Source organism: Euprymna scolopes, chromosome 16 (assembly GCF_053919585.1).
Source record: "Euprymna scolopes isolate OS-2025 chromosome 16, ASM5391958v1, whole genome shotgun sequence".
In the NCBI taxonomy this organism is placed as follows: domain Eukaryota; kingdom Metazoa; phylum Mollusca; class Cephalopoda; order Sepiida; family Sepiolidae; genus Euprymna; species Euprymna scolopes.
Window position 1 is genome coordinate 86,398,582 of NC_136497.1, and position 25,639 is coordinate 86,424,220.

At 35.0% G+C, this 25,639-nt stretch overlaps 1 protein-coding gene across 1 annotated transcript in view; it reads right to left on the bottom strand.

Moving 5' to 3' along the window:
* LOC145296198 (uncharacterized) overlaps window positions 1-740 on the bottom strand; it is a 55,060-nt gene extending 54,320 nt beyond the window's left edge. Inside the window, exon 1 of the mRNA XM_080142407.1 lies at window positions 721-740. Within this exon, the coding sequence (XP_079998533.1) occupies window positions 721-740 (20 nt within the window). The remainder of the gene's footprint in view (window positions 1-720) is intronic.
* Window positions 741-25,639: the final 24,899 nt, after the last annotated feature.

The following is a 25,639-nucleotide window of genomic DNA, read 5'->3' on the forward strand; positions in this document are numbered from 1 at the left end:
GGCCCAGAGGCCACTCGAGGATAAGGGTTAAAGAGTGTACAGTGGTCAAAAGGACAATATCGTCTTTTATAATTCTGACCATCCCTTTAAGTGCAGTTGCTTAATCACTCTTGCACTTGGTTCACCGGGTATATGCGCCAAGTAGTTTTTGAAATTCTTTTTCATAAGTCCAGGTGCTCCTAATATTCCTGGAATGGTAGAGATCTTCCTAGCATATATAAGATTTTGTATTTCTTCATCTTTTCCCTCTCAGTTCTCTTTAACCCAGAATCACCGGAGACACTTCGTCTGTATGTTTATATATGTGGGCGCTTACATTATTCAACCTATTTTTATTCTTGCGTTTTAAATTAAAAGAAAAACAAAATTATTTCATCTGTGTTAGTTACTATGCAAAATAAAAGAGGTACTGTTGAAGTTAACAATTATCGTATCGAGAATTGTTCTTGTTAATATGTAATAGCAAATATATGCCTCCCCCAGACGCATATTTTTGTTAAGCTAGGAAGATGATAACATGTTGAACGACTATATAATATACTGCCGGCTCCAAAGAACAACGTAATGACTAAGAGGATGATATAATGTCGAACTAACTCTACTAAATTAATTTAACAAATAGTGGTTAAATCACAGGAGGTTGGTAGATATTTACTTGGAAGACGGTGGGATTCAAGCCAGTGCCCATAAAGAAGAAACACTTGGTCAAACAAAAATTACCTGGGCATCTCCGTCGACATATCCCGATCAGGGAACCTCAAGCAATATGCAATAAACTTATTTACACCAAAAGCCGGGAGGAAAAGACTGAGAGGGTGGACGTCCTAGCTACTACCTAAGACGAATACCTCAGCCCCGTCATCTAAAAGGCGACCGAGATGACATTTACTTGTTGCCCACCTTAGCAATATGTTACACAAGGTTAAAAAGTGGGAATATCCAGCCAGCACTCCTAAACGAGAACTACTTTGGCCTTACAAAATTGCTTATGCATACCATCGACATTCCTCGGTAGGGACACCTCAGGCAACAAGCGATAAACTTGCTCCATTTGGAAGCCAGGTAGCAAAGCCTGAGATCGCGGGCCTCTTATGTAATACCCAGGCGGCTTACCTCAATCCGACATGTTCTGGACCAGGAACTGGTCCAGAACATGTCGGGCTGATTGTCAAGAACAGATTCTTGAGTGGCACTTTCTACTCAGTCTCCAAGCAGGCGAAGCAGCTAGGAGACTCATCCTCCAACATATTGGGGTTAGTGTCAAGAACTGGTACTACTCTACTGGTAATTAACTCAAGCTTTTAATCAATCGAAATAGCTAGGAGATCACTAACATAATGATAGTGGGTTTATAGGATGATAGTATTATGACATCAGAAGAGGCCGAGCCTCTTGAAGAGAAAAAAAACGTCTTGTATCGGCGCTTTTTTAAATTCCTGTGTGTAATCGCTCGGTTTTAGCGTAAAATTTAAGAAATGGAAAGTCACAAAGTTTCGAAAAGCGTTTTTTTAATAAATTTAAATGAGAATATTTGAAATTTGAATGTATAAATTTTATTTAATTTTTATTGCTGTTATTTCCGAATTTTCACACAATAAAAAACATGGCTGTATTAAGGAGAGGATAGTCCGATGCAGTTTTCTGTTCTTTTTCTTCATAATGTTAGTATTAAGAGGTCGAGCCTCCAAAAGAGAATAAAAACGTCATTTATCCGTACTTTTTGAAATCCGTGTGTGTAATCCCTCGGTTTAAGCGCGAAATTTAAGAAATTTGTTGTTGTTTATAATGTTTCAATCCTTTAAAAAATAGTTAAACAATTTTTTTTAAATAAATGTATTTATGAATTAAAAATAAGGCTATAATTTTTTTGTGAGAGAACTACCGCAATGCATCAAGTCGGTTGAAAATTTACAAACATACTTTTCGCGCTTTTTCTCGGCAAAGTTATCAATACCTGTATCAAAATTTACTCTATCGACAAGTTCCCTCTCTATGGAGAGGATTGACAAGTCCGCAAGCCTTGTCTGGCTCATTTTTAATCGAAGGTAGTTTTTTATGAGCTTCAGTTTCGAGAAAAAGCGCTCACAACTGGCAACGCTAATAACTCGGGTAAGGAAAATGCGCAGCAAGATCACAATATTAGACACAAATCCCCAATGTGGTATGTCTGTATAGAGTTCCAATGTTCAAGAGGTCCATTGATTTTACCTTTACCCGAAGCTTTCACAAAATAATGTAATCTCTTCCTTTCGACAAAGAATACATTTTTTTTCTATATCTTCGTCAACTTCACCAAGCTGACAATCATAATTATCATCAAGCAGATTTTATGGTGTAAGAAAAACGTATTTACTTGCAAGGATGTGATCTTGTTGACATCTGCAAGATATTTCTTCAATCAACCTGTCTATGACAGACAGCATTTCCCATCTCAACTCACTATCAAACCCCAGTACTATATCAGTGACTCGTTCACCATCCATGCATTTTTTTGCGAATACGATGCCCCATGATTATCCTCCATTTCAGAGATTGTTTGAATTTTTATTTTATTTTTTTATTAGGGATTAATTTCTTAATGTCACTAATAAATAATGAAATAAAAATTCAAACAATATTAGATGTATAAACGATAAAAATCGTTCATAAAATTGTCTAAGGTCTGGTAGTCCCGTGGTAAAACATCAGACTACTTATCGAACCGTTAAAGGTTCGAACCTTGGCAATAGACACCGACACATGCATGTTTATAGATGACTTACTTGTATGCACGTAGTAATTATTAATTAATAATTAATATTTAAATAATAAAAAAGTAAAAAAAAAGTCCTAAGATTTGGGCGAAGAAAAATATAAAGGAAGGGCAAATAACTGCTTTCTTATAATAAGAGAAATCGATCAGGGAGCGAAATTAAGAAATTAATCGTTAATAAAAAAATAAAATAAAAATTCAAACAATCTTACATATATATATATATTGTGAAGTCTCGTAAAACATGCTATATATATTATATATTTTTTTTTAACTTTTCATGCACAACAAAGGATGTTATAGTAAAAAATAAATAAAAATACGTTCTATAAAAAAGGGACGACTTTAATATATATATATATATATATATATATATATATATATATATATATATAAAGACCTTATAGGAACTTAAAAAAATTAAAACAAAACGCCAAGGTAGCGGAAAAAAATAAATTACAGCGTTTCGAAAATTTTAACCTTGCTATGAAAACAGCAATATATATATATATATATATATATATATATATATATATATATATATATATATATATACTGTTCTGTTATATAAATATAACACTTTTCTGACAAAATATAGAAGAGAATATACGGGAGACTGGCAGGATTGGCTGGTTACGTGGGGAGGAGCCAGGAGATGACGATAAAGCTATACCTAGTGAACGGCTTCCCAGAAGAAATCTCCGCGAACATGCAGAGAATCACTGAATTCAATACGATGGAAGTGGACGATCTTTTGGTCCACGCCAGAGTCCTAGTCAAGAATGTCAAGGGCCCAATCGTGGCTGCCGCTGAGTGGAAATAAGTGCATGAGGCCCCACTTGAATGACGAGAGAGATGCAGCGAGGCGACAGGAGCGGAGACCTACCATCAAGTGCTTCCGGTGCCAGGGTCCTCATCTGCTCAAGAACTGCAAAGAGCCGAGACCGGGGGTCACCTGCTACCGATGTGGCCGAGTGGGGCACATTATCCGCTATTGCGTTGCTTCACGGGACCAGGGAAACGAGTGAAGGGGAGACATTGCGCCAGTAGTTCCCCCTTCTATGTGGAAATGGCGCACAACAAAACGTTGCCTCAGTTACCGGTAGTAGTCAATGGGAAGAGAGCCATGGCCCTTGTTTACACAGGCTGCACCACGACGTTGGTAACGAAGAATGTCGCTAGATCATGGAGCGGAGCAAGGAGTATTAAGACCGTGGATGGCAGGGAAGCGAAATGCCTAGAAGAGACAACGGCGAAAGTACTGGTGCAAGATGTGCCTATTGGACAACGAGCCCTGGTGTTGGATCGTCTGGTTGGTGATGTTGATGTGGTTTTAGGTGTAAGTGCGATCAACCAACTGGGGGGCGCTACGTTGAGAGGGGGCCAAGTAACTTTCGGACGTCTCGGCGCAGTAGGAATGGCAGGAGTGGAAGGTGATAGAAATATCAGAACACAAAAAACGGAGGCTTGCTGCATCGAGGACGAGGATTTCCTGGCGAGATTCGATGGTGAGAGGTGGACAGTGAAATGGAAATGGACCTCCGGGCCCCCGGAACTACGAAACAAAGTAAGCTGCTACGAGAAAACACTGCGAGGAGAAATAAAAGGATTCGAGGAAGAAGTGGACAGGTGGATAGAGGAGGGAATTCTGAAACCGTCGACAGGGGAAGAAAAATGAGTCCTACCATTACTGGCGGTTGTTCAACTCACAAAGAACAAAGTTAGACCAGTACTGGATTTCAGTGATAAGAGAGTAAGGACCAGAGGTGCTTCAGAAATGCTGATCAAGCTCAGGCTTGGAGCACTCGCAGATTTGATAACGGAATTCCAGTTGAAATTATCTGTAGTGCTGGTCCCATCAGAAAAGAACAAAGCGGATTCGATGACACGGGTAAAGAAGGCCTGGCTGCAAGAAAGAAAGGAGGTTTCCTCAGTATGTTGTGCAGGGGAGGAAGTTAAAAAGTTACACGAAATGCACCACTTTGGTCAAGAACGGACGTTATTCCTGGCAAGAAAGGTTTACTCGGAAACCACCGAGGAGGAGGAGGTCAGGGAGGTAGTGGAGCACTGTCAGGGGTGCCCATCGATAGACTCCGGACCATCCAAACACGAAGCAGGAGAGTTACACATTTCGGAAGATTGGAAACGATTGGCCATTGATGTGATCCATTATCGCCATAAGTTGTATCTGTCGATGGTCGATTGTGGACCAGGAAGTTTGCCATATGGAGAGAGATCAGGGCAGAAGCTGCATGGGCGATCGGATGGGTCATCGAAGAAATATTTTTGGAGAGAGGGCCAGTTGAGGAACTGTTAATGGACAATGGCCCTGATTTCCGATCAGAAGCCTTTGACGAGGTGTGTGATAATTGGGGAGTAAGGCAATTTTTTAGGGCAGCGTATCGGCCAAGTGGCCATGGGATAGTGGAGAAGAATCATCGCACCATCAAGGCTGCTGCGGTAAAAAACAACATTTCACCCATGGAGGCGGTGTTTTAATACAACATCTCACCGAAAACCAGACAAGATGAGACAACTGTTCCTCATAGAGCCATCTTCGCATATAAGTGGCGGCATACGTGCAACAAAACGGTAGCAATTGAGGATGAAGAAGCTACCATTAAAGTGGGCGAGGAGGTGTGGGTGAAGCCCCCCAGTGCAAAATGTACCACTTGCTGGGGGAGAGGGGTCGTAACGGGAACTCAGTCAAAGAACAACGTGATGGTGAATGGCGTTCCCGGCATATCCTAGACCTGCGTCGTGTAACCCTGCCGGTGCGCAGTGATGGCAGTGGAGAGGAGGAAGTCTAGATCCACCAAGAAGCTAACGATGCACCCCAATTCAACTTAGCCCCACATTGTGGTTCTTTACAACTGGACGAGAATGTATGTAGTGAACCTGAAAACGTCAACCCCAAAGAAGAGGTCTCAACGTGAGAGGAGGAGGCCTGCTTGGATGAAGGATTATGAAGTGTCATTGATCTTGAAGATCAGGGGGACGTGTGGGGTATATGGTTAGAAAAAAAACGTACCGGGCGTATCTGCATCGCTCTTTGGGAAAGAAGAAGGAAAAGATGGCTAGCTCATTTATATACACAAAGGGCATCTTGGGAAGGCAGGGCATGATGGGAGAAGCTATTTTATTCCTGTCTCTTCCTTTTTTTCTAAATAGGAGGATATAAAAGCTGGGAAAAATTCCCTGGGGGGGGGGAAAGAAAAGAGTCGTGAACATCTCTTGAAAAGAATTTAATATTGCTGACGTTCAGATTGTGCGGTGTGACATTGGTGGCGAGAGGCCAGGTATGGTCGATTGGAAAAGAAGAGGGCAGAAACGTGCTGTTGTTGAACGAGTGACTCACTCTTTCCCGAACCCCAGAACCGAATCCTGATTGTAACCATAGAGTAGTACAATTAACAATGCAAAAGATGAAAACACGGTAATCGTTACGAAACTAAAAGAAATTTACTTTTCTAAATACCTGTATTATTTACAAGTGTGTTTTGTTATTGTATGACTTATTCTGTATAGATTTGTTAAAATCAGTTACATATAGCCCGGAAAGTATGCATTTTATCATAGACGACAATTTTAGGAGTACTTAATTTTTTAACAGGGAAGTTACCACTAATCAAGGCCAAAAGACCACTTCAAGAATAAGGTTAAAAAACATGTAGTAGCAAGGCTGAAAGCAAGCCAGGGACACAGAGTTCCACAGGCGGGCAGCTCTAGGAAATAAGGTTGGTTCATGGAATCATGGAATTCTTTGTAGTGGTTGTAGCCAGTCGGAAAAAAAGACAGATTAGTATTCCATGAATACAGTAATATGCAAAACTGCCATAATTTAGTACAGGTTCTTTGGAAATAACAGGAGAGTGCACGACAAAAAACTTTAGTGAGACTTGAGATGACTTTTTGTATAATGTCAGAACTGGTGTGTGGTATTTTTGCTGATAATTAACCAAATGTTCCTGGACAATAATGCAGAAAAATTACAAAATGTCTGAAATCGATTAGAAATTAAATTATCTTTGAACACTAATCAGCATGTACACTATATTTATATCTGAACAAACATGCTATCCAATTTTGATTAGACAGCTAATCTTGTCACCCCTTTACAAAGCAAATCTTGTTCGACTTTATATATATATAAGAATACATAAATATATGTGGATAATAATATTCATGCAAATTCATTTGTACTTTCAACACTTTCAAGACCATTAAAAAAAGATCGTCTGATTGCCAAATACGAAAATTACTACAATTCCTATCATTTGATATGAGGTCTCAAAACAACTTTCCTTGACTTTGCTAGTCAGCATATATTTCCATTTGTATAAGAACTAGATTTTGTATAAGAACTAGATTTTACTGAATTTTTTGAGTAACTGAAAATAGTTGATGTTCGAAATAAAATGCTGGAATTTCTAGTATAAATCTATATAATATATTTCTGGTATATTATTATTTTGAGAGATAAATATGATAATTAGCAAATATCGTTTCAAATGTGTTCTGTGACTGCAAATATGCCTGTAATTAAATGGCAATCGTATTATAAAATACGAGGCGTTATCAGTATTTTTTTTTAGTTTATCAGAGCTCGGAGGCTACGTAAGGAAAAACGTTCATTAGTGTTAGGTGAGAAATTAATGTGATTTTCTGTGATAGGTTAAGGTGGGTTAAAAATTAATTATTTTAGAGAACAGCTTTAAAAGAATTTGTTTATTGTTAACTTAAAAACAATAATAGTATAGTCGGAATTTCGAAAATTTATTATTATTATTATTATTATTATCATTATTATTATTATTATTATTATTATTTTCTCATTGTCATCATTAGCATTTTCTCACTAGGTGTAGACACACAAGCCATCACCAAAATTCTTTTAGAGAAAAACTTGTGGTATTCTCAGGAGTCTTAGTTACAACAAGTCTACCCAGATTTCCAGTACTCTCCATCTCTTTCGATAACCTTTGCAAAGGAATTTGCGTTATCACCACTGTCGCTTACTATTGATTTTTCGTTTGCAGTGACCATTGGTCTTCTACTGGAATATAGATGGCAATACTCCTCTCCCAAGTTCCTAGTATTCTTTGCACTCAACCAGTGGTGGTCTGATTATTATTATCTATATATTAATAGGATAGCATGTTATTTATTTTGTGTCACACTTACATCCGAGTGACCGTCGTTTAATTGTTATGGACTTCCACTTCCTGTAATAAATAATTTTACCAAGAATTCTTCATAAGTTTGGATTCTGGTTTCGAGTATAAGCGAAGGAACTCAAGTTAAATATGAATATGTATGACAATAATTCTCCCGCGATTTCCAATACTCCCCACTTTTTTTCGATAATAGTTGCTAATTAATTTGTGTTATCCCAACAACCGTTGGTCATTGATTTCTTGTGGTAACGACCACTGGTCTTCATTGGAATTTAGGTGGCAATACGCCTTCAAAGGGTCCCAATCCTCTTCGCACTCATCTGGTGGAGGTCTGGTTAGTGCTTTCTCACCTTAGTTTCTCCATCCTCCATATTTTTTTTTTACTATTTGCTGTGGTATTAGTTGTGGTCGACAATTTTTATTGGAGGTGCAACTTACAACTATACTGTTTCAGTTTTTTTTTTTTTTAATTCTGTATGGTATTTCTGTGTATTTCACTTGTGTCAGTTTATCTATGTCTAGCAAGCGCCTGTAGCGTGTGTATTGTTCTACGCATTCAAAAGTCTCCCTAGTATTTCAACCGTTTTAATTATCCGTTGTAACTTCTCAGCCATTCCTCTGATTCCAATCTTTCATATTCATTTTTTTTTTTTAGAATTTTTGTGATGTTCTCAGTGCTCCTACTATCGTTGGTGTTATCTTGACTTTCTACAGCTTCCATATTCCCTTCGGCTCTCTGACATTATTTTTTCTGGGGCTTTTATTTCACAAGTAAGTCACAATTAATTATCTGACCCAACTCTATATACGTGATGGAATTAGAATAAGGCGTCATTTTGACGTCATAATCCAAAAGGAATAATTCATCTTGCTTCTCATGTCTTCACACGATGCTATATCCTTAAAAGTAGCTAACACTCTAGTCTGAAAACTTCTAATAAACTTTCAGAAGATGACAGTCACCGAGCCGAGGAAAACAGTTTCACTTATGTGGCTAATTGGAATACCAAGAATACCGCATCCTTATCGTAGAAATGTTAAAACATTATTATTGGATAAAATGAAATACGCATCAAGTGTGCTTGAAAGCCAAATCACAATTATTAGGAAAATAAACAAATATTCTACTTGTTTGAAATTTATAACATATATATTTCGGTACTATACACCATCCTCAGTGTGTTGTTTTCTTTCTCTTTCCTTTTCTTTTTTCTTGCCATGTTGTAAAGTTGGAGAAAGAAACTTTACAACATGGCAAGGAAGAAGAAAAGGAAAAAAACGAAAGAAAACAACATACTGAGGATGGAGTATAGCTACGAAATATATATATTATAAATTTCAAACAAGTAAAATATTTGTTTATATTCCTACTATTACGTTGTGATTTGGCTTTCATGCGAACTTGATGCGTATTTTATTTTAGTAAAATTAAATCAACGTTTCTATATGGAATTCACACCCTTGACATTTTTATGGGATGTTTTTCTTTATACAAAAAATCCAAGACGTTATGCTATTTATACGTATTATATGGATTCTTTGAATTAGTATTCTAATCTTTGGTATTATTTTCTCAACGTTTCAATAACCTGTGACCTTATTCAACTGTATCTTATCGAACTCGAGAATTTCGAAGGAAATGTTTTTCTTTAAGTCACCGTAAAAGCATACTTTCGTTAGCCTTTACTAGTTTGAAGTCCTAAGTAATTCGCAATTGTACGTTGAATGTTGTCCACACTGAGAATTGAACTTTCAAACTCCGCAAGAGTGTAACCTACAACTGAATTTGCTTAGCGCATTATCCTTTATGCGTCAGATTTTGGAGGCTGAAGGGCGGGCGACACTCTAAATACAATTTCGAATTACTTAGAACTTCACCTCATTACAAGATGACAGAACGAGAGCGTGTGTATGAAGTAAAGAGTTTCGTCCCAAATTTCGTGCTGAATCTTGAGTTTAACTAACAAAAGATTCTTTAGTTCGAGAGAAAGATTCGCGACTTTGACAAAATGCGCCTGAAACAGATCGAAGGCTATATCAATCAGAACATAGCACTCAAAATAAGAACAGTGGACCAAAGAATCCGAATAATACGAATATTCAATCTTCATCTCAAAAATTCAGAAACGTTTTATCATCTAATCAATTATTTTGCATTTTTGATACGTTATATTTACTTAGCCGACGTAGACGGGTAAATCAGCTAGTTTCAAATACTTTAATTCATGTCGACATTGTTCTAGTCTCGGATAACGAGGACTTGAGATAATAAACAATTTTTCTCTAGCTTATCCAATCTCATAATGACTATACGTAGGAGACCGAGTGTTTCAAATTGTAAGCGATAACGATAATAAAAATAACAGTTTACTCTTCCGACTATCAAGGCACTCAAGAATGGCTAGACGTAGCTTTAATCGCATACTTTCAACCACTCATCTTCTAATTACCAAAAGAAACAAGCAATTTAGAGAAGTACTTTGTGTGAATAGACCGCTCTGTAATTACCAGCGTTGAACAAGGGAATGTAAACCCGAAAAATGTCCATTTAGGAATTGTTTCTGCTAGTAAATCTCAAGCTTTTATTAAGGCTTGTTAATGACCAATTATCTTGACCAGTCGATTTAATGTCGGACTAACGTTTTGTTCTCCCTCCCTTTTTTTACCAAAGCACTAATTCAGCAATAAAGTTACTTCCTGTGTTATCTATCACCCTACACCAATGAAAAAAAAACATAGAAATATCCAATTATCTCTAGGGATTATAGTGTCGATTATAAAAGAGCTATTTTCTTTTTTTGAACAAATAATTGTCGACTTTGTTTATTTATAAACGTAATCGGCATTTATGTTTTCGTCTTTCTTTTGTTTTTATGTACCTTTTTATTTCCTTCGCCACAAGGGTTGTAAGACGCAAAGTTGCTTGTGAGGAAAATCAGTCTTTACAAAAAATGTCAGTCTTGATTAGAACAAAAATTAACAAATTGCTTTAGTCTAGAAGGACCCTTTTCTCATCGACAAAAGACTGTGTCATGGGTGTTATAGACATCAAGTAACACGAGTTATCTCCCCTTGACTGGGATTACTCCCACTATCACCATTGCCTGCAATCTCCCACCCCACAATCACGTGGTATATCGTAGTAGCAAAAACTACTCCTCCTTTCTGAGTGTTAATAAAACTTCTGTTCCGTTCACACGTGTGTCTCTCTCCTCTCCATGTTATCATCAACCCCTTACTAATACAGGCCACATGATACAACAATGGGGACTCACCCATACACTAGAGAAAAACTCTTCCAAAATGTATAAATCACCACTCTCATGGTGTTTATGTGTCCATTTCAGAGTACGCCATATTGCGTTAAGTACAGCATCCCTCGTTTTCTATCCATGCTGTCTTGTAAAGAGAAATATATTTTTCAAAACCATATCCGTATCAGAGTTTTTCTTAGAGAGCTTTGCGCACCACAATAACTTGGCGCAGACTAATTTATAAAGAACATACCTACAACATAACAACCCTGGCTACGAAGAACTCGAATTCATAAAGGGATACTTAAACCAAATCCGCTTTTTTCGAATAAAAAAGAAAATTATGCATTTATAACAGTAATCGCACACCGACACGATCTGACTATAGAGTAGCATTCTAAACAAGCAAGATTGTCCTTTAACTAGGACGACCAAGATAAGCCCTTCAATAAATAGTGTAATAAAGAAAAATCGGTTTTGTTGTACCCCCCAAAAAAAAAAAACGAATTCTCAAAAAAACATTTCTATTTACAACGGAGAAAATAAATCTGTAAGATTTTTTTTTTTACTTCCAGATAAAAAAAAACGCAAACCCAGTTCAACTTAAGGCTTAAGACTGTAATTAGTAATATTTTAGTAACTATCAGAGAAAATGTGTTTTCTCAAGTAAGTAAATTTTATTCTTGAAAAAAATATTTTAAGAAAGTTACGAACTACATAACGCAGCAGTTTCGTAGACTGCATCCTACATAAAAAAGGAACCTGGATTTCATGGAAATCAGAGATTATCAGCAGAACTTTTCAGCCCGAATACGCCATTGTTTTACAACAGGTTTACCTGTTTTAATTTGGCTAAAGTATTGTAACGATGAATATTTTGCCTTCAATTCGATCGAAAAGTAGACAATGTAACAATTTTAGACTAGCGGAATTGTCGTCAATTTATTTTTCGTGGAAGGACTATTGTGGCAAAAGAATGCCGAAATTATACAAAGAATACTAGCAGAACTCGAAAGCGAACCCAATCAAACTATAGAGACTTGCAGAGGATTGCCAAATATGTGGAGTAAGCATAAAAGACCATTCTGAAACATCGGCCATAGTATACGCCAGAAAATAGAATGTATACATCTAAAAATTACTCTCACGAAAGAGAAAATGATTATGTTTAACCACATATTCAGTAAAAATTTTTAAAAATGCCCTGTGAAAACGAGACAAAAGGGAAATGGATACACACATTTTCAAGACGTGCGAACCATACAAAGATAGAAGATGAATGAGGATGAAGTGCCGTATCAGAACATATACTATATTTTGCCCAGAATCAAAAGGTTTTTAATACGAAACTTACCATGTTACCGATGTAAAGAATTACGTTTGGGGGAAATTTACCATTTTCAGAATAACATTTTTTTATAATTGCTGAAATTGTACTCCAATTGTACAAGCAAACAACAAATAGAATTAAGCAGAAAAAATCGAGACTAACATTTATACAAATACGTAAAAGTCAAAATATTTCGTAAAACAGTGACAAATATGAAGTAAGTTAGACGATACCGACTTTTAATGTCAGTTTCTTTGTGTTATCTGAACTTGCACAACAGAATTGGAATACAATTCAGAAAAATATGGATAATGTTACTAAGGTAACGCATACCTTTAATCAAAGTGTAAAGTTTTGGCGATATGGCGTTATGCTAGGTTAAATAATACCCCAAAACACCACAAAAAACAATTAAAAAACATCACTCAGATGACACTAGGGACCCATTACCTGTAAGGAAGGAACTGATCGACGGCATTTTGTAAACATTCGATCTCAACCAACACCAACCAACGCCAGAACAGCGATGGTCTGGCAGGAAAAGAAAATTCATCAATCCAGTGACTATCGACCAGTTGCGAAAAGGATATTAACAGCTTTTTACGGCACAAAGAGACTTGACAGGGCGATGTTATAGAGATTCCTCCATAGAAAAGAACAGTATAAATATGCCGAAAGGTACCACTTTCGTGCTATGCGTATATGTATTTCGTAGTACACCCTATTGTCGTTAAGTACTACAGTTCTCGTTCTCTGTGCATTCTCTTGTCATTACAAATGTTTTCTAAACTATATCTGTGTCCAAGTTTTTTTCTTAGTGACCTTTAGGGTCACAATATACAGAAAGGATGAAGTGCCGTATCAGAACATATACTACATTTTGCCCAGAATCAAAAGGTTTTTAATGCGAAACTTACATCTGCTCTACTTTTAAAAGACTCATCATGTGAAAAACGGGAAAAGGAGTGTCGAGGGAGAAGAGAGTCCATCCTTACACAGAAATGTGAATTTAAATAATTGTAATAAGAAAAGAAAACCGGAAACTGCTTTAGATACATATGTCGGTTAAACAAAGTTTTTATTTTTATTTATGAATCTGGAAACTATGCTAGCCTTACCAGGCCACCCACAATAGAAATATAATTAAAATAATCTCTCTCTCTCTCTCTCTCTCTCTCTCTCTCTATATATATATATATATATATATATATATATATATATATATATATATATATATATATACGAGCAAACAGTTAATAAAACATGTTAAAAACACTTTGAAATGAGTTAAAAACATATTTAATCTGAAAAGGAAACACTAGATAAGTGGATAGTCCTTAATCCGCGGAGTTTCGGAGAAATACTTTCCTTCTCATCAGAGGAAAGGAATTAGCAAAATGCAGGATCGAATTTTGCATGCAAAAATATTTGATGAAACAACAAGTAAGTCAACGATCTTACTTGAAAACAACAAAAAAAGTGAAGCAGAGGGAATATGAAGAAAAAGGTGATTACACATGAATGGATAGTCTGGTGGAAGATAAATAATCCAGTGACGGTAAAATCCAAATATATAACTTCAAGAAAGTTAATTGAATTTCTATTTGAACAAGTAAACTCCGAGGAAATTCTGTAATTGGAAGAAGATGGTCCATAATAATCCAAAGCAGAAATTCATGGAATAATTCACAAAAATGTGTACAAGGAAAAAAGGAACAATTCCAATAATATTAATAAAAGAAAAATGAGATATGATTTTTACTCTACTGCCGAGACATATATATATATATATATATATATATATATATATATATATATATTGCGCAACCCTTGCCTCACAATTACACGCGCAGCTGCAGTTAGAGCCGTGTCTATTGTCTTAAAAGACTGAAACAAGCATCGATATATAATAATTATAATTATAATTATGTTTTAAAAAGTAAATTTTTAACAAAGCAAAAACTTATTAAGATAAAAAAGCTCAACACTATTAAGAGGAGCTCAACATTATTAAGAGGAGCTCAATACTATTAATATTTAATATTTTCATTTCATATTTATAATATATATATATATATATAATTTGCTTTATATGTACAAACATTATTGGCTACACATGTGCATACATGTTTTAGTTATGATTTTGAAATCCAAAGTCGCAAGACCACTAGTCTTAGGTGTTTTAAATGTTCTTCTTTTTCAGACGTTTCTGTTTTTTAAAGATGAAATGTAAGGGGAATAATAAGGGAGGAACGATGGGGGGACAATGCCATGCTATTCTAACAAGGTATTCAATTCATGTATGTAATTCAATGTTGCCTATTCTTATCATCTAGCCATGAAATGGTCCTCATAATCATAGGAAACTTTTTAGACCAATATATTCACCGGTTGTAAACCTTCTAGTGTGAGGCCTTGGGTCTGTTAAAATCTAATACTACTGTTAAAGAATAATTTGCACCTACGTATAAATATAAATCTACATCAGTTTATTTTTTCTTGTATTTGTAACCACATTCCTTTCCTCTATTTTTAAATATACACACAAAAATACAGCTATAAAGACACACACACACACACACACACACACACACACACACATATATATATATACAGACTCTGTACTACATATACACAGAGATACCCATAGAAATCACACACACACATGCACACACACACGCGCACATACACACACAAACACATATACACACACACACACACACACACACACACACACACACACATATATATATATTCCTTTATGAAAACGGAATCGGCTATTTAGTTAATAACTTATTCAAATCCCGAAAGAAATAAAAACTGAAACAGGTATGCAAATATGTAACCAATAATATTTTGCATGAATACAGAACATTTAACAATAATACAGTTATTAGTACTATTTTATAAACACTGAAGTTTAATTAGCTTAACTTCAAAGAAACCACGGAGAAAGATAATGAGAAGGAAAAAGAAATGTAACTAAGTCACACATGCCGAACTTATGGAAAGATGAGAAAACTTTGATGATAGGTATCAGTATATAAGACAAGAATAAGTTTCTGATGCTATAGGTAGACGCTATTGCCAGTGCCTGTTTAGTATTATAGAACTGAGCCAGTGTTCTAAAGAGCTGAAAATAAATATTAATATTGGCTCAAAAGGAGCTTTCACACAGGTCATCAAAGATCTCTCATTGAAAACTTGTGGTGTTCCTTGGAAGCTGAGTGACAAAAAGTCTTACCAGATTTCCATCACGCTCCACATTCTTCGATAAGATTTGCACATAAATGTGCATTATCGCAACAGCTGCTCACCATTGACTTTTCGGTGGCAGCGGCCATTGATTTTCAGTGGAATTTAAGTGGCAATAAGCCTCCCTAACATCCTAGTTCTCTTTGTACTTGTCAAGCGGAGGTCTGGTCAGCGCTTTATTATTATTATTATTATTATTATTATTATTATTATTATTATTATTATTATTATTATTACTATTATTATTCCTCTTCTATATTTCGTTTCTTCCTCAACTAGCTCTTTTTCTTCCTCATTTAGTTCTTCGCGTTTTTCGTAAAGTAGTTATTGTTTAAACATCTTTGTTGTTGATTTTTTTTCATCTCCAACTTTTTCTTCTTTTTCTTTTCTCCTTTTTCCTATTCTTCCTTCTTTTTTCTTTTTCTTTTTATACCTCCACCTGTTCCTTTTCGCCCATTTTCTTCAAAAGAGAACGTTGAAGTATTTTCCCCAAGTATTCTTTTTCTCATTATTGTATTAAAAACATTATTTCTTCCAACCATTACGTCTTTTTAACTCTTTCCCTTTCTTTTAGTAAAGTTCTATTGATTTTTATTCTATTTCATTAAAACTTCAAATTTTAGAAAGAAAAAAAAAACACCGATAAAATACAAACATACATAAAGCAAAACGAATAGACAAACACGCGGGCTTCCTAATGAAGTAATCAAATATGAAGTAAAAGAAACAGAACCACACACAAAAAATTCAACAAACATTGAATCGACTATCAATATTCACTAAGCAGCTTTGCTTAATGGCAACTGTCCAACATCCGGTGTTTCTTTAACGACATAAAAATGATCAAATGAAAACAGTATTGTTTCAAACAAAAAAATCATCAAGGATATCTTCAATCGGTTATTTTCTATTTGAATATCTCGTTTTTAGTTATTGATTTATGTATATAGATTTTTAGAGTAAAGTATCCCTTTATTTAGATCTGATTAATATATATATATTGATTACAGTCTGTGTGTAGTCACTTTAGTCTAACAAGTGTTATTATAATAAATACTAGATGTCCCTGACCCGCGTTACCCTGGATTATTTTTATGTTCATCATAATAATTTCCAATGTATTTAAATAGATATTAAGGAGAAAAATAATTTAGTAACTACGCTACGGTAATCGTAAGACGGGGTAGAACTTTATTTTATTTCGACGAGCGAAGAAATATTGTATTTTGGATTCTATGCTGTTATCGCTGAAAATATTTTTTTTTTGAAAATCGCTCGAGACTAGGCATGAATCCACTTCATGTAAGGAGATAAAAAATTAAAAAAAGATGATGATTGCAAAGACTTTAGTTTCGAAAAAAAAATCAAGGCTGTCAGTAGGAAGAAACCTGTGAGTAAGAAAAGAGATCTACCATCTTGCAGTTTGTTTGAAAGAACGTGCTGAGATAAGAAGCTGTATTACAATTGGATATTGAAACAGTGAATTGATGGGGGCTGCTGAACCAACGAGTCAAAGGAGCTGGACTAGATCAGACAATTCTAAAGTACACATGTCATAATAGTATATATAGAAAAGATTGAGATGAACAACATTACGTCTGTGATAGAGGGACTGCGAAGAATAGAGGTTGGGGGCCAATCAAATTATAGATACGTTTCTACATTTTATCTTGAACTTTCAAATAGGATAGCGATTCAGCAGCCCAAATATGACAATAGTACTCCCTACATGGTCTGATTGATAGAGAATGACGTCAGGAGTCCAAAAGTGTTTAGAACGAAAAACCAGAACCGAAATAGTAATGGATCTAACATATGAACTTCAATAAAAGAGGTAACGCGACATGGTAATAAAAGTGAAGCCACGTAAAATCATATTTGTTCCCACCCTTTTTTTCTGTTAAATCATGAGGAAGATGGCAACTTTCTAATAGACTTAGACTAGTGACCGGAAAAAGATATCAAGTAAATGGCACGTTTTTGTTTTTTGTTGTTGTTTAAGCTTTTTCACTAAAGAGAAGACATACGGTCAGTTGTAACGCAAGTGACTACTACTTGCCATCGAATCTAACACAGGAGTGTAAGAGGTTTGAGCAGCGTTTTGCATACTGACATTACATTTAAACCTTTGCAAATTAGTTCAGTAAGGGAAGCAGAAAACAGGGAGGGAATGCCAAATTTCTAGCAAACTAAGAGAAGAAACTATAAGAGTAGAAGACTTTCAGGCATCTAGGGACCCCAACCGTGAAGAGTAGAATCTTTCTACGTGTCGGAGTATGTACGTCGATAGTAAACAAGTGCTATGAGTTCATCAAAGCGGATTCTGTTAAAATACAGACACAAGGATGCAACGTCGCAGCGATGATACAGAGGTTTGAGGTTGGCCGATAGTGCGGGAACTATAACATTGCAATCTTCTTTTTTTGGATCTTCTCTAAGAGTGAGAGACAAATCGCAGATGCACAAGCCCATATATGGCAACAATATTCCATGCATAGGCAACTTGTGACTTCCACAGACATAGGGTACTCTCTGATTAGAGTAATTTTTTTAACACCGTATACGAAGACCACCCTCTTTGAAGCGGTATTCGTAATACGAGTGTCAATCGACGATACCGGCTATTTGACGCATAACCATACGGAGCAACATCAAGTATAATCATGTGATTTACAATATAGACATGTACATTTGGAAACCATATTCGAGAAATAAAAACAGTTGCAATATATGTATCTTTGTTGCTTTAAATATGCAATTAGAATTAGAAGGATGCTATGTTACAGCAAGCGACCATCCGTTATGTATGAAAGAGAACAGTCATGAAAAAGAATAACCGTCAAACTCTAAGCTGGAAAAAAAAGACAGCGTTTCATAATCGATGATAATTATATTGTCAACAGTGCAAATGCACCGGACATAAAAGCAAATGAACATACAGAAGATGAAAATTATGGAATACAATTTAATGAAGGAACTTAATTATAAACTGAAAGAAATAAAAGTGAAAATGATGAAGACAAAATATAATTTAGAGACGAAAAAGGCGTAATAAATTTTATTTGATAAGTGAATGTAGAAATATTACAGGAAGTAGATTTGCATGTCTAAGCGTGGGGAACACGACAATAAAGGTAGCATGCTATTGTGACGATATAAGAATGAAAGAAAGTGATATTAAAGTAATTCTGAGAAACTTAGGAAAGTCTGTAGTTTTTACCTCAATCTCTTTAATAATAATAATAATAATAATAATAATAATAATAATAATAATAATAATAATAATCAAAGGAATGACTTGAAGACTACAACGAACACCAATAATGAAAACGGCAGATATAGTAAGAAAACCCCTTGAATGTGGAGATTAACACATAGGAACAACAAGCGCGGGACAGACAAACTGCTGCAAAGGCAAAACATGAAGCGCTACAATGAACCAAGAACACTATGAGTCCTCTTCCTCACTCCGATCCTCCCATTACCACATCACTGCCCCCCCCAAAAAAAAGTTAGACCAAATAACCAAGGAAAGTCAAAGAGGAAGGAAACATCGAGGAACTGACCAGGTCTCCGCCGGATGAGCGAAGAGAACTTGGATCTTGGGGAGGCTTATTACCACTTAAATTTCAGTGAAGACCAATAGCTGCTGTCAACGAGAAATCAATGGCAAGCAGCTGCTGCGATAATGCAAATTTATTTGCATATGTTATCGAAACAGGTGCAGAGTAGTGGAAACCTGGGGAGACTTGTTGTCACTCAGCTTCCAGGGAACACCACAGGCTATTTTCAAGGAGAGATCTTTGATGACCTATGTGAAAGCTCTTTGTGAGCCACTAATAATAATAATAATAATAATAATAATAATAATAATAATAATAATAATAATTATTATTATTATTATTTTTATTTTTATTATTATTTTTTTTATTATGATCAGAGTTAAACTGCAACAGAAATAAAACAACAAAATAGATATGAACACCATACTAATCGAATTTTTAATTTCTTCTTTCTCTCAAAAAATGAATCACCATAAAACAGTTGTAAAGTGTCAAGGAGGATGGAAAGACCGAAGAAGCAAATCACTAATCAGACCTCACCTGAATAAGTGCAAAGGACACTAAGACCATGGAGATGCTTTTTACCCCCCCCCCCAAATTCCAGTAAAGACCAATGATTGCTGCTAGCGAGAAATAGATGATAAGACACCGTTGTGATAACGCAATTTCATTTGGAAAGCTTATCTAAAGAGGTGGATAGTACTGGAAATCTAGGGAGACTTGTTATCACTCAGATTCTAGGCAACACCACTGAATGTTGTCAATGAGTACTGATGGCCCATGTGTGAACTCCTTGAGAGTACAATTATTATTATTATTATTATTATTATTATTATTATCATTATTATTACTTCTACTACTACTACTACTACTACTACTACTACTACTAATAATAATAATAATAATTCTTTTGAAATAAATCTCTGGCAGGGAAATTTTATTAAGAAAAACTGACTCTTTCTTTTTCCGTAAGAATTACTATTTTAAGCTAAATATTCGTTAAGTAAAAAAAAACCCGAATATGCTCTTACTTTCGTATTATTTGAATTCTGCAGATTACTATGCTTACATTGAGTGTGATTTGTACAACGTTTTGGTCGTTATTCCCTTCGACTTTTTTTCTGGTGTATTTAGTCAACCTCGGTAAACATGTCTGCCGAACCTATCAATGGGGTAATATGCTGTCCTTTCTGCAGTCATGGCTGAGCAGATGTCCTAAGTAATCTACATTGTATTTTTTGATTGTCCGCACTGAGGAGTGAAACTTGTACCTACATGAAGGTATTTTTGCAGCAGAATTTTACCACGTACAATTTTTTGCAGCAGAATTTTACCTTACGCCACGGATCCGGGAGATCCGAAAATACAATTATGATCCACTTTGATCGTCTACCCAGTCATGGCTGACGGAACGAGAACATGCCACACCCGATGTTTTAATAAAGAGTTCCGTTCGAAATTCTGTGCAGATTCCCGACTTTAACATGAACATTCCATAGTCAAACAAAAAAAAAAAAAAAATGCCGAGTTCAACAAAATACACTTGAAGAAAATTGGAGGTTATATCCACTGAAACGCTGAAAAGATTGAGACTAGCAACATCACATCAGGGTGAGAACAGCCGCCCAAAAAATCCATACCATGTGAACAATTAATCCTCGCTTGATAAATTAAAAAGCGTAAGGTCTACTCTTTGTTCATTTAAAATTGTATCAAATAATATTCTTCAATTAAATAAAACTAATGTAACTTTTATTTAAAACTATATTGGACGACATAATTTGATTACATAATTTGATTTAAAAGCAATTTTAAAATGGATATGGTTTGAATTTTTTATCCACACCTCAGATTAATGAACAATAACTATCTTGTCAATTCGTACTTACACATTGCTTTAAACATATGTGAAAACGGATTACCTGCATAATGAATACGTAATATACGGGCGTCATAATAAATATGCAGTGGTTTATCTTATTACTCTCTAGGTAAGAGAATTAATTAAATTCAAAGTAAAGTTAGGTGGTATCGTTAGCATATAATTCGATAAAGCTAAAATGAAACTGATATTGCCTGCAAAATGAAATCAATGAAAATAAAAATAAAAGTAGAGTTTTTGAAATTGGGATGAAGGAAAGTGAAAATGAAAGTAGTAAATATTGTTAAAATAAAAAGTGAAAAGTAGATAATATTGGGAAAATAACATTTTAGAAGAGCAATAAAACAAAACGAAAATAATGCGAAAAAGAGAGGCCGTTAAAGTGAAAGTAGATAATAGTGTTTACATATAATAAGTAAACAAAGATGTAGTATACTTTTAACATTGGATGAAATGAAACGAAATTAAAACATATAATATTGGAAAAACAGTGAAAGTGAGAAATGAAATCGAATTGAAAAAAGTGAAAATCAAAAGACGATATATCGTTAGAATACAATAAAATAAACTGAATACGTTAATTGCAAAAAAAAAAAAAAAAAAAAAGCAGGCCAAGTGAAAATAGTAATTTTGTATTCTCAAACTGAATAAAAACGGAAAAATAAGAAAAAAACAAATATTGTGAAAATTGACCATAGAAAAGTGTTAATAAAATCAGGTAGTACTTGTGATTACAGCGGGGGAGAGACCAAAAGATAAGTGACAACGACTGGCTGCGCAAAGAAACAGTGTCTGCACGCTTGCCCAGACCTGGAAATGTCCGATCTCGAGGTGACGACCGAATGCGCTTCATTATGTAAAAAAAAAAAAAAACAAAAAAAAAAAAAATCGTAGTTAAAAAGAGCCCAATTAATGGGGTGGCATTTTTTTTTTCGCTCGGGAGAGATCGTTTTTACATGCGACGAAGCTAATGTTGTTCTCGTGTATTTAGATTGTCGTCGGTTATATAAGTGAGGAACTGTTCAGCAGTTTCGCTCTATTTGTCTATTTATTATGCAAGCGGAGTTCACCCTAAGCGTGCTGAACCGTCTTACTCCGAAAGAGGATGTTCCATAGAAATATCATGTTCACAAGCAGTGCCTAGAAGCATGTATGTTTCGGTTAGGGGAGATGACACGAAAGGTTTTGCAGTTCTTGTAGGAAAGTGTTGACGTCTGTGAAAGTACAGCGTCTGATATTCCCAAATGGTCATCCACCTGGTACTGACCAGGCCGAACATTGCTTAGCGTCGGTGATCTAAAGAGAACCGGTGTTTCAGCGTGATTATGCCGTATATATATATATATATATATATATATATATATATATATATATATATATATATATATATATATATATGTGTGTGTGTGTGTGTGTGTGTGTGTGTGTGTGTGTGCGCGTGTGTGTGTGTGCCTTTCCAGGTGTCCCCTCCCTTCTGGGGAGCGACATCTTCCCCACACTAAAAAGCGATCTTGGATCTGGCCCTACCCACATGGGGAGACAAACAAAAATCCTCTATGTCTATTTATAAATAAGCCTTTTCATTTAAACAAACATAATATTATGAATGCTCATCCGACTAAGATTAAAACGAAATCACAATAGAAAGAAACTAAAATCTAAAAATCCAAAGAAAACAAAATCACAATTAAAGGAAAACATCTCTACGGATTACCCCCGTTTCAGAGAAACTGCCCCCCCCCACCACCACACGCACATCACAAACGAACTTGTATCACATACATATACATTCTACAAGTCAATACAAGGAAAACACACGCGCGCACGCACACACACACAAACACACACATACACACACCTTCCCCTACGCACCCACTTGACCAAGTACCAACGCGACCCTCACTTCCACCCAAGTAATAATAATAAAAAAAGTAAAAATAAAAACATAAAAAATAAATAAAAAATAGGAAAAGGAGAAGAGAGAGTGGACAGCAAAGACAGGAATTACCATAGTCTGACCCCAATAAGAAGGGTAGGAGTGGAACACACCCATGAAGATATTTGGTGTTATTTACAGGCCTTTCATCAGCTCGGGAAACATGTAACCAAAATGGGCTGCGAAAATGCTTTTATACATTCTGAACACATTTTAAATATATTTTAATTATTTTACACCTTGAATAATTTCTGAAGAGTACGCTACACAGAACGTCTGAAACGCGTAAAAAACTATTTCAATGATTACAAAACATTATTACAATGATCAAAATATGATACCATTTTATATGAAAAATCAAAACACGGAATAATAAAATAATGTTAAAAAATACGTAGCAATTGCTGGTGACCTTTCTTATATATATATATATATATATATATATATATATATATATATATATATATATATATATATACGTTTTATTTTTTATTATTGCATCTTTCTTGTTAAGTTACGTTATTGTTTCGTCTACACGGCCGTTTTTTTGGCCGTCTGTAGCGTCCTCAGACTTTTACAGAAATGTTCGCTCCAAACAATTAACAACAAAATAAAAACTAAAAATAAATAAACCGAATCATAGCCTCCCCCCGCCTCCAAACATAAGCGAACACCCAACAGCTCAAGACATACTTACCAAGAAATCACCTCACCAACGAGACGCTAAAAACTTTAACACTGACTCGAATTTTATAGTACCCCCCTCCTCCCACCCCCACATATTCCCCTTCCCCTCATGTATCCCTATGCCCTCAGCCACACCAGAAATGAACCTCCAGACTCTCCCCCAAAAGTTCCTTAAACCCCAAAACTAAAACATTATCGACATACAAAACGCCCCCCACCTTCCTTCCTTTTTTTTTTTTTTACACAGTGATCACCACTTATCAAGGCCCGGAAGCCACTCAGGGGTAAGGGTTATTGCAAGTACATTACGTTAGTGTGGAGATTTGATGAAGTGTTTTATTAAGGGGGCGGTTCATTAGGAATTTGTTAACATTGGACTTGAAGACATTCCCTTCCTCTCTTCCTCTTCCGCCCTCCTCGCAAACCCCCCTGATCTCATTCACTCTTCCACTCTTTCATCCCAAAATAGCGAATATTTCTGTAAAAGTCTGAGGACGCTACAGACGGCCAAAAAAAAAAACGGCCGTGTAGCCGAAACAATAATGTAACTTAACAGAAAGATACGGTAATAAAAAATAAAACGCATATTTTCCCTACAACAGTATTGAGCACTTTCTTCACTTTTTATTAATTACCATCTCCACTATATATATATATATATATATATATATATATATATATATGGAATTTGACACTATTATATAATTGAATCAGAACGAAAACTACTGTGGCTATTATAAAGTAACAACGTTTGGTGTCTAAAGTACCACGTGATTAAACGAACATATTGGGAGCTGATAAAATTTGTATTCTCGATCATTGGCATCATTTGTTTTTACTATTATAACAAAAAAAAACGAATAAAAGAGAGTGAAAATAAAAAAAGAAAACATCGTGGAAAATGAATGTAAAAAGTAAAGTGAGAAAGTCTAATATTGCGGAAATTGTGAAAGTGAAAGTAGAAAATATTTAAAAAAAATATTTTTAGATAGTAAACGTGTAGTAAAGAAAATTGTGTTACATATAACAAAATAAACTCTAAGTAAGATTAAACTGAAAAGTAAAAGGGTAAATATAAAACACAGAATATAGATAAAATCAATTTATATAATATAATATGGCAAAAATGTAAAAGAAAACAGAATAAATATTCTAAAAATTAATTCTAACAATTGCTCCACAATGCTGACATCATAACCTCCTGTTTAAACTGATTTTTCAAAATTTTAAAAAGTTCTGTTTCGGTTGAAGAAAATAGTTAAAAAGTGTTGTTGTTGTTGTTGTTGTTGAAGAAGAAGAAGAAGAAGAAGAAGAAGAAAACAAATTTGGATCAAGCATTGTGTGTTTTACATCCAGGTATAAATATTTATTACAGAATTACAGCATTTTCATAACAATTACACACATTTTTCATACGTTGTATATTAAAAAGGGACCCAATTTTGATGTTTACTTAAATACCGTTTGTGAATAGAATAAAAACCTAAAGTAAAAAATATACTGAAATCAAATTAAACGAATATAAACAGTGCAAATATTGTAAACATGGAATAAGAATGGAAAGCGAACACACGTAATAATGTCTAAATAAAATCAACGACAATGAACGCTAAACAAGGCAATTATCATAGAATAAACCAATGTGAAAGCAAAAAGAGAGTAGTTTTGAAATTAGAATAAAAGTGTAAAAAAAGACAATATGATATTATAAAAATTGAATGCAGGAAACTAAAAATTGATAGGCAGATGTAGACTATAGAGAATAAAAATATGTGAAAATGAACGTACCAAATTGAATGCAAT